This window comes from Theropithecus gelada, chromosome 15 (genome assembly GCF_003255815.1).
Source record: "Theropithecus gelada isolate Dixy chromosome 15, Tgel_1.0, whole genome shotgun sequence".
NCBI classification, from domain to species: Eukaryota; Metazoa; Chordata; class Mammalia; order Primates; family Cercopithecidae; genus Theropithecus; species Theropithecus gelada.
In genome coordinates, this window is record NC_037683.1 from 66,387,214 (window position 1) to 66,404,447 (window position 17,234).

General features: G+C 40.8%; 1 protein-coding gene across 4 annotated transcripts in view; it reads left to right on the forward strand.

Moving 5' to 3' along the window:
* TTC39B (tetratricopeptide repeat domain 39B) overlaps positions 1 to 17,234 on the forward strand; it is a 137,698-nt gene that overhangs the window by 32,139 nt on the left and 88,325 nt on the right. For all 4 annotated transcript variants that reach the window (XM_025360614.1, XM_025360612.1, XM_025360613.1 and 1 more), the window contains exon 2: positions 6,699 to 6,733. In XM_025360614.1, the coding sequence (XP_025216399.1) occupies positions 6,699 to 6,733 (35 nt within the window). The remainder of the gene's footprint in view (positions 1 to 6,698; positions 6,734 to 17,234) is intronic.

Sequence of the window (17,234 nt, forward strand, 5' to 3'; positions counted from 1 at the left end):
TTTAATCTCAAGTGATGAATGTTTAAAAATTTCTAAAGCATGAGCTTTGTGTTTTGGCAGATGATTTTACTGTTTTGTTTGTTTTTTTAAATCCCTATTTTTGAAAAAATGTTTGAAAACCTCCAGTTTTTTCTAAGTCTATAAAAGAAAATCTAAAAAAATTATTGCCTAAAATTTAACAAACCTGGACAAATTAAGAAGATAAACTTAGGTTTTTTTTTCATGTTTTGGTCTGCCATATTTGAGAATTATTGTCATAGTGTGGTATTTGAAATTTGAGAATGTCATACTTTGTTCCCTGCAAGTACCAATAACAGTCGTTACAGGTGGGGACTTTGAACGTGAGTGTGTCTAATGTGCGGGCCCCTATTGCTTTCTTTCCCTTTGATAAGAGTTCTGTAGGTCAGTTAAGATTTCACAAAGGACTTGCTTTGATGCTAATTCTTTAAGGAGGGTATGAGGGGTGCTTGTCCCCTGCAAACCCAGTTATAGGGGAGCTGAAGCTGATGATTACATTTGCCATCAAAGAACATTGATGCTCTTTCATGCAATATGAAACTTAAAAATTGTGGCACTGCAGATTAGATGCAACTGGTTGGTAGCCCTTGGGATTTAGTTGGAGATTTTAAATGCTGTAGAAGGCCATGGGCTACTTTTTGAGCTTGACAAATAGATTACAGAGAATTGGATGATAAATATGAGCAGAATGAAAAATTATTCCTGACAGATCAGCTCAGGGTACATATATATTTTTTAAATGAGTTTTGCACAATAATAAAGGTGTATTTTAAATTAATTCTGACTTAGAAAAATCAATACTTTATTCAAGTTTTAATAGGGAGTGATGTGACTTAAGTTTATGTGTTTGTCATGTGATTCCTTTAACTAGCAATGTGCTGTTTCTCTTTATGAGAGAAATTCAGTATTTGAGGACTTCTCCAGGTGTGTCAGTCACTATGATAATGCTTCTTATGTCAGTCTGGTTTCCCATTTTGGACATCTTAATTTACAGGAGTGGATGCCATGCAGACACGTGTTTGTATTCCTTAGAACCTAATACCCATGGCCCTTAATCCCTGCCTCAGTCCTGGGGGGAAATTGGGGCATCCTCTTCATGTCTCATCTCCATGGGAATGGTCCAGATGTGGCCCCAAAAGAATTCATGACTGGCCAGAGTTCTCAACAGTTATAGCGTTCTTTGAGTCTGTGATACCAAACACACAGCTTCATTGGTCAGTGGAATGGAATGTTGGGTGGGAAAGCTCCAGTGAGGAGGGGCCTGGTTGTGTGGGGGTGGGCAGGTGGTCTTCATTGAGGAGGAAGGTATCTGCAAGCCCTCTCAAACCTTGTCATCTTTGCTAAAGTGCAGTGGTTAAATGAGAGCATGGTAGCATCTGTTCTTAGGCCTGTGAAGTCATCCCTATGAGAAAGAGGGTAAAATAGAGGACAGGGCTGAGGCTGAGGAGGAGGAATGTAGAGGAGGAGGGAGGAATAGGGAGTTCTAGAGAAGCAGTTCAGTTTTGTGGATTTACAGTACCTGGCGTTATTTTTTGTCATGTTACTTCCTACTTCCTTTTCCTTCTTGCAGTGATATTTGTCACATATTCTTTTGCAAACCACAAAGTGAATTAAAAATCAGATAGGGAGGCCTGAAAAATTTGTAAATCTATTTGGTCTGGCAATTAATGCAGAGTATTGAAATTACTACTGTTAATAGCGTATTTGTCATCTTTACTCTTTGTCTCTAGAGATAAAAATAATGTAAACACTTTTGTCATTAATATCTTCATTAGGATTCTTAAATGAACATTAAGAACCTGCCCTTTCACTCATATGTACTTGCTTACATTTTTACTACTCAGAATATGACAAAGTTAGCAAATTAAGATGGAAATTGTTTGGAAAAACCTTAGTAGGTGATGCAGCACCCATCAGCTTTCCTCACTCTGTGTCAGTTCTATGATCAGGATGGCAGTTTCTATGATCTGGAGGCAGAGGTAGGTTTCAGGCTGATCTTCCAGGAGGGAGCAGACTCTGGGCGCTGGCTTTACATCTGTCAGCTTACCTAGGGAATCCTTCAACTCACAGGTGAGCCTGTTTTTTAATGTGCAAAGTGAGACAGCTCAAGATGAGGACCTTCCACTTCAAGACATGGGTCCTCAGCCAGCCAGTTAGTGAACCATGATTTGCTAAGAGTCTATGAAGTACAGAGGACTGTGCTGGGCTAGAAAGTAGATTCACAAAGAGTAGAATGGCCCTTGACTCCAACTAGAGAGTCAAGATAGGCTCTTCAAAAAGTTAGATACTGTTTGGAGGTGGTGTATGATTAGGAGCCAGGCGTGGTTCAATGAAAGCATCTGTTACACCAGGCCCTACAGTAGTAGCACTTCAAGGTTGGCCCTGGCATGGGAGTGGGGCAGGTAAATGCAGCTGCCTTTAAAGACGGAACTAAACACCGAGGCTTTCCTGTGAACACATGGTATTTGTCGGCAGTGTGAGCTCTCCTGTCTTACTTTACTTACATTGGAAGGAGTCTGGATGCTTCTCTGTGCGTGTTGTAACTGGAGGGCACACGGTGAGCCTACCAGTACTGGGGAGCTAAGGGAAACCAACACTGGAGGAGCACTAGGAAATTGATGGTGAGTATGGAAAAGCAAAGAGACTTTGGTGGAAACATCTAGTTCTGCTACATGAAGAACACATGCATGTCTACCGAGGGCGAGGTGGGAGACTGTGGAATAGCAGTCAGTGCCAAACCTAAGGGCCCTTATGGGAATCTCACACAAGGAAAAGCAGCTTCCTTAGGCAGCAGCAGAAAAGGGATAGAACTTGAGCTACGCATGGGGACCTAGAGAGACAGGAGAAAAAGGAAGCACTGGTCCATAGGGATATGGAATGGAGGCATGAGCAGTCTCTGCCTTTTAGTGTTTCATCTTCCACGTGGACCCCACATCCGTTTCCCAAGGATGCAGGAAACTGTATTTGCAGGTGCCCAGGGAGAGAGTGGTTGGTGATCTCCGTGTCCAAGTATAATTTTCCAGAATTGGAAATAAGATTCTCATAAAGATATAAAATGAACATGTCAAAATTTTATTTCATCCACCAGTTAGGAAACCAGTGAAATAGTAAATTGATCCAAACAGTATTTGAGGAACTAGTATTTATAGGCTTAAGGAAGAATGTTAGATTAAGATTGCTAGGTTATACATAAAACTGGGTAATACCTTAAAGCAGGGGTCCCCAGTGCCTGGGCCATGGACTGGTACTGGTCAGTGGCCTGTTAGGAACCAGGCTGCACAGCAGGAGGTGAGTGGTGGGCGGGCGAGCATGACCACCTGAGCTCCACCCGCTGTCAGATCAGCGGTGGCATGAGATTCTCAGGAGTGTGAACCCTATTGTGAAATGTGCATGCGAGGAATCTAGGTCGCACACTCCTTATGAGAATCTAATGTCTGATGATCTGAGGTGGAACAGTTTCATCCTGAAACCATCTCCTCACTGTCCCCCACCATTTGTGGAAAAATTGTCTGCCACGAAACCAGTCCCTGGTGCCAAAAAGGTTGGGAACTGCTGTCTCACAGAGCAGCAAAGTCATACATAATCTTTGAGGTAATGTTTTTCACCCCTAAAAAACCTGTAAGTTAACATGTAACTTCACAGTGTGCGGACTCCAATCAGACAGCAGATGGCAAAATTAAACACAAGTACACTCTTCTAGAGAGTTAAATAATCCTTGGGAGGCTTGTAAAGCAATACTATCATATTACATTGAGAGGATATGGCACCCCTTCATCTCCCACCCCCTCCCCATCCTGCCCAACTATCTAATTTCCAAGTTTTAGATAGTTTGTATTAATACTAATAAAATGCTTTGGAGTTAAACCTGAGATTGAACCCCAGTTTCTTCACTTACCAGCTGTGTAATGTTGGGCAAGTAATTAAACTACAACTGGATTAACTTGCTGTATGTTGGGAGGAACACATGAGATAGCTTTTGTAAGATTGTAAGGTGCCTGGCACATGGTAGGTACTTGGTAAATCTTAGTTCTTCTCTTCACCTTTCCTCTTTTTAAAATTAAGACACTTCCACCTTTTGTCTGGCCTTTATAGACCATATATGCTTTATTTAGAGAACTCTCTGCATGTGATTACTGTTTCAACAAAATGGAGAGTTTTGATATTCTTAAAAACATTTTTTTAAAAATAAGTTATTAGATACAGGGTCTTGCTATATTGTCCAGGCTGAACTCAAGCCATTCTTTTACCTTAGCCTCCCGAGTAGCTGGGACGACAAGTGTGCACCACCTGGCTTGATATTCTTTCTTTCTTTCTTTTTTTTTTTTATGGAGGGGTGGGAATACTTCTTGTTTAGATGAAAATATTAGTCTTGTCTTCTTTACACGGAGGATTGGCTTCCCAAGTTCCTTTGTGACGCTCACTCAGTGAGTATTTTAGTGTCCATGTTGAGGTTTGTGAGCAGGAGGAGAAGGCACAGAAGCCCTCCAGGAGTGGGCTGTCCATGTACCCTATCATTGTTAAAGGTAAGTGCAGAGGGAGTCACCAGAGCTGCCAGAGGGACTGTGAGCTGGGCTTATCATAGTGAGATCTGGGTTCCTGGAGAATACGTTTTCCTCCCTTCTCTGTAACTGCTCACATGATAACCTGTGTGCTGGCCCTTGATTTTACCTCCCTTATGGAGTATGATATTAATGTAGATTAATAGGTCAGGTCCCAAATTCAAACTCATTTCTGCCACTGTTTACAACTTTTTTTTTTCCCCTTGAGACGGAGTCTCGCTCTGTTGCCCAGGCTGGAGTGCAGTGGCGCAGTCTTGACTCACTGCAACCTCTGCCTCCTGAGTTCAAGTGATTCTTGTGCCTCAGCCTCCCGAGTAGCTGGGATTACAGGCATGCACCACCACGCCTGGCTAATTTTTGTATTTTTAGTAGGAATGGGGTTTCACCATGTTGGCCAGGCTGGTCTCAAACTCCTGACCTCAGGAGATCCACTGGCCTTGGCCTCCCAAAATGTTGGGATTACAGGCGTGAGCCACCAGGCCCAGTCGGTTCTTCTTTTTAGTATCGATACTTCTGTTTTTTCTGCCTCACTGCAGAATCCAGTATGGTCTAAACCTTGTTCAGTATTAATGGCCACACAAGGAAAAAGATCCCTAGCCCCTTTTCCTCATTTCTGTGCGTAACTCTAAATGAGGTGTGATATGGTAAGTCCCTTGGCAGTCCAGGTTCCAGTCATTCATTCATTCATTCATTCATTCATTAGGCAACAAGTATTTATTGAGCAAACCCTGGTGCGAAGCCCTGGTGTTTTTTCTGTGTATGTAAGAGCCTGCTCTGATGGAGACAGAGGGTAATCAAGTCAACAAGGAAGATCAGTAGAGATTATGATAAGTGCTATGAATGGAACAAATGAGATGAAGAGGAACTGTAAGTAAGCTGCTATTCCCAGTAATTTTAATTAGGGTGATCAGAGATGTTCTTCTTGAGGAGGTAGCTTTCTAAGCTGAAAATCAAAGGATGAGAATGAGTCAGCCATGGGAATAATTGAGCAAAGGACATTATAAAAAAGGGGACAGTGCAGAGAGCTGTGGGATGTTTGGCTTGTCCAAAGAACTGAAAGAAAGACCTGTGGCTAGAGTCGAGTGAGTAAGGGGATGTGGTCAGAGGCTGGCGGGGCTGTTTTAGGGCTCTGTAGACAGGGAGAATGAGTTTGGGATTTTTCTAAGTGCAATGGAAAGCTCTCGAAGAGGTCTAGAAAACTGGAATGGTGTATGCTTATTCAAAAACATGAAGTAAAAGAATGATATGGTTGTCATGTGAAGAATTGAATGGAGGGTGTCAAGCACAGGAGCGGGGAGACCAGTAAGGCGGCCCTTCTGGAGGTCTCATGGCTTGGGCTATGCTGAGAGTGGTGGGGATGTCAGAGAAGGATCTTGAAAGATTAGGCTGGGTTGTGGTGGACCCCAGATACCTGGATGAGGAGCTTAGGTTTGGTTTTTGCAGCTGTGAGGGAGCTGTTGTGTATGTGTGAGTTTTTGAGTGAGGGCATGTGTGTTTGTGTATGTGACTGTGAGATTGTGTGTGAGTCACTGTGTCTGAGTGCGGAGTGCGTGTGTGGACTTCTGAGTGCATATGAGTGTGTGCGTTTCTCATCCTGTTGCACTGTGATCAGGCCAGTGGCATGAAGCAAAGGGCTATCCTGTGTGGCACAGAGTAAACTGGGGGAAAGGCTGGTGGCAGGGAGACGAGCTGAGAGGGTGGTGCAATGAGATGTGAAATGAAGGCCCAGAGGATGCTCACTCAGCTAGCCACGGAGAAAGAAAAGACTACATGGAACAAGTCCTGTTATTTATTTTACTCTACAATTGGGATGATTGAGATTTAGGAGTGAAAGGCAACTTCCTAAAAGATGTCATCGTCTCTTTAAATTAGACCAGTTTGATCACTTGCTGAGTATTTTAACAGCCTTATTAAAAAAAATAAATAAATCTCACTGAAATTCATGTGCTTGATTTCTGTGAACAGAGTTCTGTGAGTGTTAAGTTGATTGATTTTACTACCTGCTATATCTTCCTGCCAGGACCACTCTCCCCAATGCATGTATTCATTTTCTCTTTTAGAATTCTTGAGAAACTAATTTAGAATTCTTGAGAAACTCATTGTATTTTTTATTTCCCCCAGGACATTTTTGAAGATGCCTTGGAAACCATCTCAATGTAAGTAATAACATAATAAAAAGTATGTAGTCAAGAAAAATTGATGGTTGTCTTACATAAAAAGTAAATGTTTCATTCTCATTTTTTGGAGAGTACTGCAGTGGCTATTTTCAGAAAAAAGTCACTTTTCTATAATTAAAGAAGTTGTGATTATATTTAAGAAAGGACCTATGTAATAATACTCTCAGATACATTTCTGAGTATTATTTTGTGTAACAAAATAAAATATTTCTCAACAAATTATTTGTTTATAACTAACTCTTTTAATAGTTGTTCATATTTATTTATATCATTAGTCTCATTTTGTAGATTTTTGTGTTTGGTTTGCACTTAATTTTATTAAAAGCATTCACTGTAAGCCTATATAGTTTTTGTAATAATTCTAAATGACTAAATCATATTAGATCAAGTGGAATATTACCACTTACTTAACTGCTTCTCCATTGTTAGACATTTAGGTTATCACTGGCTTAAAAATGTAAAACTAAGTTTTACATGTGTATAGCTTTGTCATATTTTGAATTGCTTCTAAAGGTTAACATTACAAATGTAGAATTACTGAATTTTTTTTTTTTTTTTTTTTTTTTTTGAGACGGAGTCTCACTCTGTAGCCCAGGCTGGAGTGCAGTGGCGGGATCTCAGCTCACTGCAAGCTCCGCCTCCCGGGTTCACGCCATTCTCTGGCCTCAGCCTCCCGAGTAGCTGGGACTACAGGCGCCCGCCACCTCGCCCGGCTATTTTTTGTATTTCTTAGTAGAGACGGGGTTTCACCGTGTTAGCCAGGATGGTCTCGATCTCCTGACCTCGTGATCCGCCCATCTCGGCCTCCCAAAGTGCTGGGATTACAGGCTTGAGCCACCGCGCCCGGCCGAATTACTGAATTAAAAGGGATGAATATGTTCAGTGTTCTTTGTGTATCTCTAATTGCCTTTCTGTATTAATTAACTTCAGCTGCTATAACAAAACACAATAGCCTGGGTGACTTAACCAACAATAATTTATTTTCTCACAATTTTGGAGGCTAGAGGTCTGAGTTAAGGGTGCTAGCATGGTTGGGGTTCTGGTGGGGGCTCTCCTCTTGGTTTGCAGACTGCCTCCTTCTTGTTGTGTTCTTACATGGCCAAGAGAGTGACAGCAAAAGCTCTCTGATGTCCTTTCTTATAAGGGTGTTAATCCTATCCTGAGGACCCCACTCTCCTGACCTCATTTAAATCTGATTGTCTCCCAAAGGCCTCATATTGAAATTCCATCATGTTGAGGGTTTGGGCTTTAACATGCACATGTTCAGGTGGGGGTAGAGGGGCATAGTTCGTTTTACAGTACTTCCACAAGAGTATTATCAATTTAGTTGGCTACCAATACTATATAAGTAAAGTGGTTTACACTGTCACATTATCATCACTGGGTATTATTTGAAAAACGGTTTTGCAACTTAAATGATACCTCTTTAGTATTTTAAAAAATTATTTAAAAAATACATTGCGTCTTTTGTATGACTTCTAGTTTTCTTTTGTCTCAGCTTTTTTCAGAATGTTTCTCTTAACATACTTATGGACTTTAAATTATATATACCCTAATCTTTTGTCATATTTGCTATAGATATTTGCTCCAGATTGCAATTTTTCTTTATTTTAGAACGACACATTTTTATTTTGTCCAAAAGTTTAATGTTTGTATTTTTTTGTTTGTTTGTTTGTTTGTTTGTTTTTTTGAGACGAGTCTTGTTCTGTCACCCAGGCTGGAGTGCTGTGGCGCTATCTCGGCTCACTGCAAGCTCTGTCTCTCGGGTTCATGCCATTCTCCTGCCTCAGTCTCCCGAGTAGCTGGGACTACAGGCAGCCACCACCACACCCGGCTAATTTTTTTGCATTTTTAGTAGAGACTGGGTTTCACTGTGTCAGCCAGGATGGTCTTGATCTCCTGACCTCGTGATCCGCCTGTCTTGGACTCACTTAAGTGTTGGGATTACAGGCGTGAGCCACCAACGCCTGGCTTATAGTTTTTTTTTTTTTTTTTTTAAACTTAATTGTGATTGGAATTAACCTATTAATTAGGAGCAGTTTCAGATTTACAGTATTATTGAGGAGGTAGTACAGAGTGTTCCTGTGTAACCAGCCCTGGTTTTCTCTATTATTAATTTCTTAAGTTAGCATGGTACATTTGTCACAATTAATGATCAATATGGATATATTATTGTTAACTAAAGTTCATATGTTATCCAGATACAGTTTTTACATAGTGTCCTTTTTCTGTCTCAGGATTCCACCCATGATACCACTTTACATTTAGTCGTCATGTCCCCTTAGGCTCCTCTTGGCTGTGACAGTCTCTCAAACTCTCATTGTTTTTGGTGACCTTGACAGTTTTGAGGAGTACTGTCAGTTATTTTGTAGAACGTCCCTCAATTGAGATTGGTCTGTTTTTTTTCCCCTCATGATTTGACTGTGGTCATGTGTTTTTGGGAGGAAGACCCCAGATGGAAAGGGCTATTCTTGTCACATCATAGCAAAGGTCCATGATATCAATGTGACTTAGCACTACCGATGTTGAACTTGGTCACATGGCACGGGTAGTGTTTGTCAGGTTTTTCCACTGTAAAGTTACCCTTTTACCCCTCCTCCCTGTTTGTACAGTACTCTTTGGAAGATAATCTGTTTATGTGATTTTTAAGAAATCACTTCTATGGTGGGCAAGTGATCACCAGTCAGAAATCTTACAATTATTCAACCCTGCTCCTCCCTGGGTGTTGGCGGGAACTGAGCTTGGGCTGTAGTAGGCGATCGCAGTCCAGGGGATGGAAAAGGATGAGGCCGTGGGGCTGCTGATTGGAGTTTACCGGAGGAGACACTGCTTTTTCCAGCGGGAGCTAGCATGCCACACACACCAGAGAGGGGTGCAGGCCTCACAGAGGAGGACGGGTCTCACTGACCAATGGGACCACTGTGACCTGTGAGCAGTGCACATTGATGCTTGTGCTTCTCTGAGCTCCTACTGGCTTCAGTAGGCTGGTAGTGACTTTACCTTTGGGACGTCAGGAAGGCATTGCAAGTAGTTTTTAACATCTATCAGTTTTTTAAAAAATCAAACCATAGAAATAAACAAAAGCCCTGAATTCAACCCAGCTGAAGTTAATTCCTATCTCATGCCAGCCCTAAAATTGCTAGTCCACTACTACTCTTCCAACACCGTTTGTCAGGTCCGTGAGGGAAAGAATTGATATTTGATATCTCCTTTATCAAATAAGTTCATTAAAATAATAACACACTGTTTTGGGGCTTTCCATTCAGTTCCTTTGATCTAGATGCCTGTGTTTGCACAAAAACAACTCTTTTGTTCAACCGCGTTAGATGGTTTAATATTAGCATTGTCTGGTTCTCAGAACATCATCCAAAATGACTCCTGTGATGGAGATGCTTTCGATTTGTGACTATCAGAAACCCTTTTGTGTACTTTTTGTTTTTGCTTTGAAATAAATTTTATTGTGTATATGAGGTATACAACATGATGTTATAAGATACATACATAGTACAATTTTACTATAGAAGAACAAATGAAGATATCTATCGTCTCACATAGTTACCCCCCCCCTTTTTTTTTTTTTGAGACAGAGTCTTGCTCTGTCACCCAGGCTGGAGTGTAATGGTGTGATCTCAGCTCACTGCAACCTCTGCCTCCTGGGTTCAAGCAATTCTCCTGCCTCAGCCTCCCAAGTAGCTGGGATTACAGGCGCCTGCCACTACATCCAGCTAATTTTTGTATTTTTAGTAGAGACAAGGTTTCAACATGTTGGCCAGGCTTGTCTTGAACTCCTGACCTCAGGCGATCCACCTGCTTTGGCCTCCCCCAAAGTGCTGGGATTACAGGTGTGAGCCACTGCGCCTGGCCTAGTTACCCATTTTTTTTTCCTCCTGTGGCAAGGAGGAAAAATTTAATTTAATTTAGCAAAAATCCTGAATACAGTATACTATTTATTATTAACTATAGTCCTCATGTTGTACATTAGACTTTTTAGCTTGTTCATCCTTCATATTTGCTAGAGAAACCCCTTCATGTACTTTTAAAGTGGGAAATTCGGGAAGCATTGTGTGTCTTGGTGTCTTTTATTCTACAGTCATTTCTCATCCTGAAGACTGTAGCTTCTTAACACTGCCTCAGTTTCTAATGACCACACATTTTCCCTTCATTGCCTCCGGAACTTCTCTGTGATCGTATTTATCTGCCAGCAGTTTCTTTCTCTTGTCTAATTTTAACTTCCCTGTCCTGCTCAGTTTAACAAATCCAAAGGTTTCCCCATTTTAGAATTTACCTTGCCCTTTTAGGTTTCTGGTGTGCATTATTTCTCGTGTCCTTTAGACTGTCGCTTAAACGTTTGTGTGTCCTTTTCAGTGTTGCTGAATTGTTCCATTCCTCTCACCTTGGTTATAGCAACACATTATAGGAACCCTTCTCCTAATGGAGAGAAATAGAGCCCAAAGCCAGAAGATGTAGCCAGATTAGATGCTGGAGTCCATACTCGAAGAATCTTGTAGCAGAGGCCTCCTTTCAGAGTCTGTAATTGATTTCGATCTGATTTTAATAAACTTTGCCTTTTGGTCTTGTGCATACTTTTGCCTTACAGCGTTCTGAGAGGTATTGTAAGGGGGTAATTTCCAAAGCAGAGCTTGTTGGTAATGACAAAAAATGGCAGTGAGAGAACAAAGGAAATATTACACACAGCCATAAAACTCCAAAGCACAGCAGTGTGGTTTCATTTTGCCTTCGTGCACACAACTACATGTACCTTCCTGGGGAGATGGGACTGACCACAGACTTGACAGTCAGACTTGAACTCTAGTCCCAGTTTGCCATTTACTGGCTGGGAGGCCTGGGACCAGTTTCTCTGAGCTTGTTTTCTCCTCTCATAGATTTATTGAGAGGATTAAATGAAATTTAAGTTAAATGTGATAACGGGAGTAAAACACATAGTTGGTGCTCAGTAAATATCGGTACTTTTCTGCTTTCCCTGGTAGGAGTGTGGGTTCTCCAGAAACATAGAACCAATAGGAGACATAAAATGTCTATATATGAAGAGATTTGCTGTAAGGAATTGACTCATGTGATTATGGAGGCTGAGAAGTCCCTAGTTCTGCAGTTGGCAAGCTGGAGACACCGGAGAAGTGATGGACTTCCAGTCCAAGTCAGAGGCCTCTGATTATAAATACATGTTAATTGTAAAAATTTTCTTCACTTGTTTTTATGTGAACTTTTTGTTTGTCCTCATTTCAGGGTTTGTCAATATTTCTCACATTTCCTCTTAAATTGGTGATACTATAACATTCCCTTTGTGAATTCTGCAAAACTGAGTAGAGTTCTTTTTCCTTACACTTACTGAAGCATACATTTTGATCTTACGTTTCTAGTGCAGAGAGCAAATGCTTCAGTCTCTCTGTATCAAGATGCAGTGCTCTTGCCAACCTGATGATTAATTTCTTCCAGTGAATATTTTCTCTTGAATGCCTAATGAAAGGATTCACACTAACAGATGAAGGAGGCCTTAAATTGTTTCCACAAAGGAAGTCATTTCTTATTTTTCTTTTTCTGCCTAATGAATTTACCACTCTCAACATAGATTTTTCCTACCTCTGGATCTTTGTGGTAATGATTGTGTTATTTTAACTATTTTGAGAAATTGCTAGTTTTGTAAACTGGTAGATCATACAAAAATCTCCACCATTTAGAACTGGAGGAAAAATTAGAGATGTAAAAAAATGTTAGTGGTACATCGACCATGTTCTTTTTAAAAATTAAAATAGGCCAAGTGCGATGGCTCACGCCTGTAATTCCAGCAGGCTGAGGTGGGTGGATCACCTGATGTGGGCGGATCACCTGAGGTCAGGAGTTCAAGACCAGCCTGGCCAACATAGCAAAAACGCATTTCTACTAAAAATACAAAAATTAGCTGGGCTTTATGGTGCATGCCTGTAATCCCAGCTACTCGGGAGGCTGAGGCGGGAGAATCGCTTGAACCCGGGAGGCGGAGGTTGCAGTGAGCTGAGATTGTGCCACTGCACTCCAACCTGGGCGGCAGAGCAAGACTCTATCTCAAAAAAATAATAATAATAAAAATAAAAATTAAAATAGTTTGTGAACTTTATGACCTGTTTGGCATAAGGAGGTGACCTCTTAAGGAGCAATTGTAAATCAGACCCATTGCGTGATATATAGAAATTTGTCACAATAATATGCAGTTCTATATTAGCTATAGTCTCTTGCTTCCTGATTTAACAGTTCCATGCTGGTTTGCACTTCCAGTGCTCTGATGATGGAGTGTCCTCTTTTCTCAGTGTTAGTACCCGGTTGCCATCTCTGACAATGTAGTGGTGGATGTAATAAATCTCTTGATAAATTAACTGTGACATGGCATGTGAAGAGTAAATATAGTGTTTTGGGAATTCCAGAAGAAAGCTATCTTTTGGTTGGGAGATGGGGGTGCTGGCATTTGCTTTGGGTTTTGAGGGGTGGGTGGCATTTCAGTTGGTGGAGCCAGTGCAGAGGGTCAGAGGTGGCGACATGCTGGGTGAACAGCTCTGAGGACAGTGGCCAGAGCACAGAGCAGTGAGTTTGAAACACCAGTGGGGCCCTGGACACAAACGAAGTTGGGTCATGGAGGAGTCCTGGTCTTGTCTAGTGGGGAGAATGGACTAACCATTTATAGTCATCGTGATTTGGTATTTTGTTTTTGTTTTGTTTTTTTGACAGGATCTCACTCTGTCTCCCAGGCTAGAGTGCAGTAGCACTCTACTCACTGCAGCCCCAAACTCCTGGGTTCAAGCACTCCTCCCACTTCAGCCTCCCAAGTGGCTGGGACCACAGGCAGGTGCCATCACGCCTGGCTAATTGTATTTTTTGTGGAGACACAGTTACCCTATGTTGCCCAGGCTGGTCTTGAACTCCTGGACTCAGGTGATCCTCCCACCTTTGCCTCCCAGAGTGTTGGGATTACAGGCATGAGCCACTGTACCTGGCTGGTGGTATTTTTGATTAACCTCTTTCTCATAAAAACCACTGTGGGCAGTGGGACAGAAATCTAACTGGAAGGCCTGGTTGGGCACTGATTAATTTTTTTCTTTTCATGGTAGGTTAGAGAAGTCAGGGGAGACAGATCAAAGACTGTTAGAGCAGATGCAGGTTTAATATATTCTCAGCAGTGGTCTTTCATATTCCAGAGCATCTTATGAGAATTTTGAATTTATCCTTACACAGAAATCCATATGTGTTCAATAGAGTCCTGAGGTGGTATGAATACAGTGGAGATGAATGTGTCTGTTTGCAAGAACTGCTTTGAATTTGTACTTATCTGTAGAAGGTGAAATTGGCAGATATTTTTAGCCAGGTAATTAGAAGCTTACAATGGAAATAAAAATATTTTGATTTCTTCTTGGCCTTTTGTCTAAGATCAACTGTAGTATAAAAATACTTTGTATCATAACATTTCTCACAAACTTTTTCCTTCTCCACACCTTCGCTTTTGAACCATAAGTTGTAGATTAGAGTGAGGTAAGGCCTTTAGGGCCATTTTCTTTTCCTCATTAGGTTAGATCAATTGGTGATACAGTAGTTCTGTCTGTTTTAATTAAGGGTCAATATCGGTGAATGATAGTTGGAAAACATCTGATATTTTTCTTCAGAGTGGTTAAGTTATAAATAGTGACTCCAGGCAGAGTTAGATTTGTTTTCATTTTTCTCTGCTGTTTTTTTTGGCTCCAGTTTTTCCCTGCAGGTAATATAAATGTTACTCAAGTCTGGAAAGGGAGTTTTGTCCTCTCTTAATTTGATTTTCTTAACCAAGTCGATAGTTATTTTATTAGATCTAAGATGCCATTGATATTGTTATCTTATATATTCTTAAGGAAGGAAAAAAACACAATGAGGAATTTTAAGGAGACCTTGCATAAAGGAAAGGAAAAATAAAATCATCATGCAGGAAGGCACAGCAAGGAAATGTGTATATTTCAACCTTGTTATTAGGTAGGGAGGGGAAAAAAAACCCTCTAATGAGATTCTCCACCCAGATAATTTTTTAAAACAGCTCTATTGCAATATTAATTTATATCTCATATAGATTCCTATTTTAAGTATACAATTTAATGCATTTTAATGTATTTACAGAATTATAGAACCATCACGACAATCTAACTTCAGAACATTTTTATCATCTGAAAAAGAAAGCTGTGCCTTTTTATAGTCATTCTCTATTCCCACCCTTAGCTGGGGCATTAACTAATGTAATTTCTGTCACCCTTAGCTGGGGCAACCAGTAATTTAATTTTTGTATATATTTTATATAAATAGAATAATCTAATTTGTATTATTTTGTGTCTACACATGTCATAGAATGTGTTAGTACAGATAGATGCTCCTTGACTCATGATGGGGTTACATCCTGATAACTTCATCATAATAAAAAATATAGTAAGTGAAAATGCATTGGATGCCCTGACAAACCCATTATAATGTTGAAAAATTGTAAGTTGAACCATACCAAGTTGGGGACCGTCTGCACTTCATTGCTTTTTATGGCTGAATAATTTTCATTGTTATGAATATATCATATTTTATTTATCCATTCATCAGTTGATGGGCATTTGAGTCATTTCCAGTTTTTGGCTATTGTGAATAATGCTGCTGTAAACAGTTGTGTACAGTCTTTGTATGAACATGTTTTAAATTATCTGTCATACAGACACAGAAGTGGAATTGGTGAGTTGTATGGTGAACCTATGTTTGACTTTTTAACGCTCTTTAGAATTTGAATTGTAAGCTGGTTTGGAGTCTGAGTACATATAAATGGTGTCACCCCCCCCAACAACTTCAGGCAGGTTATTTAACTTTATTGGATCAGGTTAGTGGTGTCCTCAGGTAATTGGCAGAAGCAAATGCAGATCCTCTCCCTAAGAACATAACTGATTTAGGGCAGTCAAAGTTGCTGTCAATTTTAAGATGTATCTTGGGGTTAGGGATATTCCATGATGAAAATTTATATGTCGTGGAGTCAATGATATAGTAAATGGAAATAAAAGTTCTTTAAAAAGCTGAAGGTAAACAGCATTCCTGGTGTTTTTTCCTTGTTTTTGTTACCACTTGGCTTGCTTCTCTTTGTATTTTCTTTTGTCCTATTAGATCTACTCTAATGGTCTGCTATTGTATTTAGACCTGCCACTGTGAAGTTCTTCATATAAGTTCATAGGGGGAATGAGAATGTGTGTTGTACATGTTTTAAGATATAGATCCTATAAATGCTTCTTTTCACTACAAGGAGTGACAAGATTTCATAACCTGAAGGAAAGCCTCTGAAGGAAAGCTCCTTAGCAACACTTTGGTCCAATGATCTCATCTTACCAAGGAGGTCCCAGCAGAGATGGAAGACTGAGTCATGGTCGGGGTATTCTTGACCCCCAGGAGCAGGACCTTTGTGATTGTGGTTGCCTTGCTGCAGGCTCAGTATCCTTTCTGACCCTCTCACCCTGGTAGCAATGCTTAGCTTGTGTCTGAAAGCCAGAACTTTGCTTTTACACTGAGTTCCTTGCCTCCTCCATAAGTAACCTTCTTGATATGGCTGCTGGTCCCTGCTGCTGTCTTTGGCTGTTTTGATAGTTGTAATGGGAAAGAGGTCCAATCATTGCTTCTTTGATCACTCACTAGGATGTTTCACAAACACATTAATTTTTATGTCCCAAACTGAACTCTTGGTATCCACCTCCTTTGTTTATCTGAAAACTTTGCCTTTTCTGTAAATGTCTCCACCCACCATCCACCCATTTGTTCAAGTCAGAAGCTTGGGAGAGACATCTTTGATTCCTTTCTTTTCTTTTAATTTCCACATTACCAAGTCTGATGATTTCTACCTCCAAAATATATTTCCCATCTGTTCACTTTCCTCTCTCTCCACTCTATTACATTAGCTTAAGTGACTACATGATTTTGCTTGGACTACTTTAAGAGCTGGCTAGTGGTTAATGTGTATTCCTGCTTCTTTTGTTCTCTCCTTCCACTTTTCCAACTGCACCCCACTTATTCTTCATACAGCAGCCCAAGTTATCTTACTTTATTTTTTCTGAGACGGAGTTTTGCTCTTGTTGCCCAGGCTGGAGTATGGTAGTACGATCTGGGCTCACCGCAAACTCCACCTCCGGTTCAAACTCCACCTCCGGTTCAAGCGATTCTCCTGCCTCAGCCTTCCTGAGTAGCTGGGATTACAGGCACCTGCCACCACGCCCAGCTAATTTTGTATTTTCAGTAGAGACGGGGTTTCTCCATTTTAGTCAGGCTGGTCTGGAACTCCTGATCTCAGATGATCTGCCTGCCTTGGCCTCCTAAAGTGCTGGGATTATAGGCATGAGCCACCATGCTCAGCCTAAAATTATTTTTAAAAATAAGATAATTTGGGCTGGGTGCAGTGACGCATGCCTGTAATCCCAGCAGTTTGGGAGGTCACAGCAGGTGGATTGCTTGAGCCCAAGAG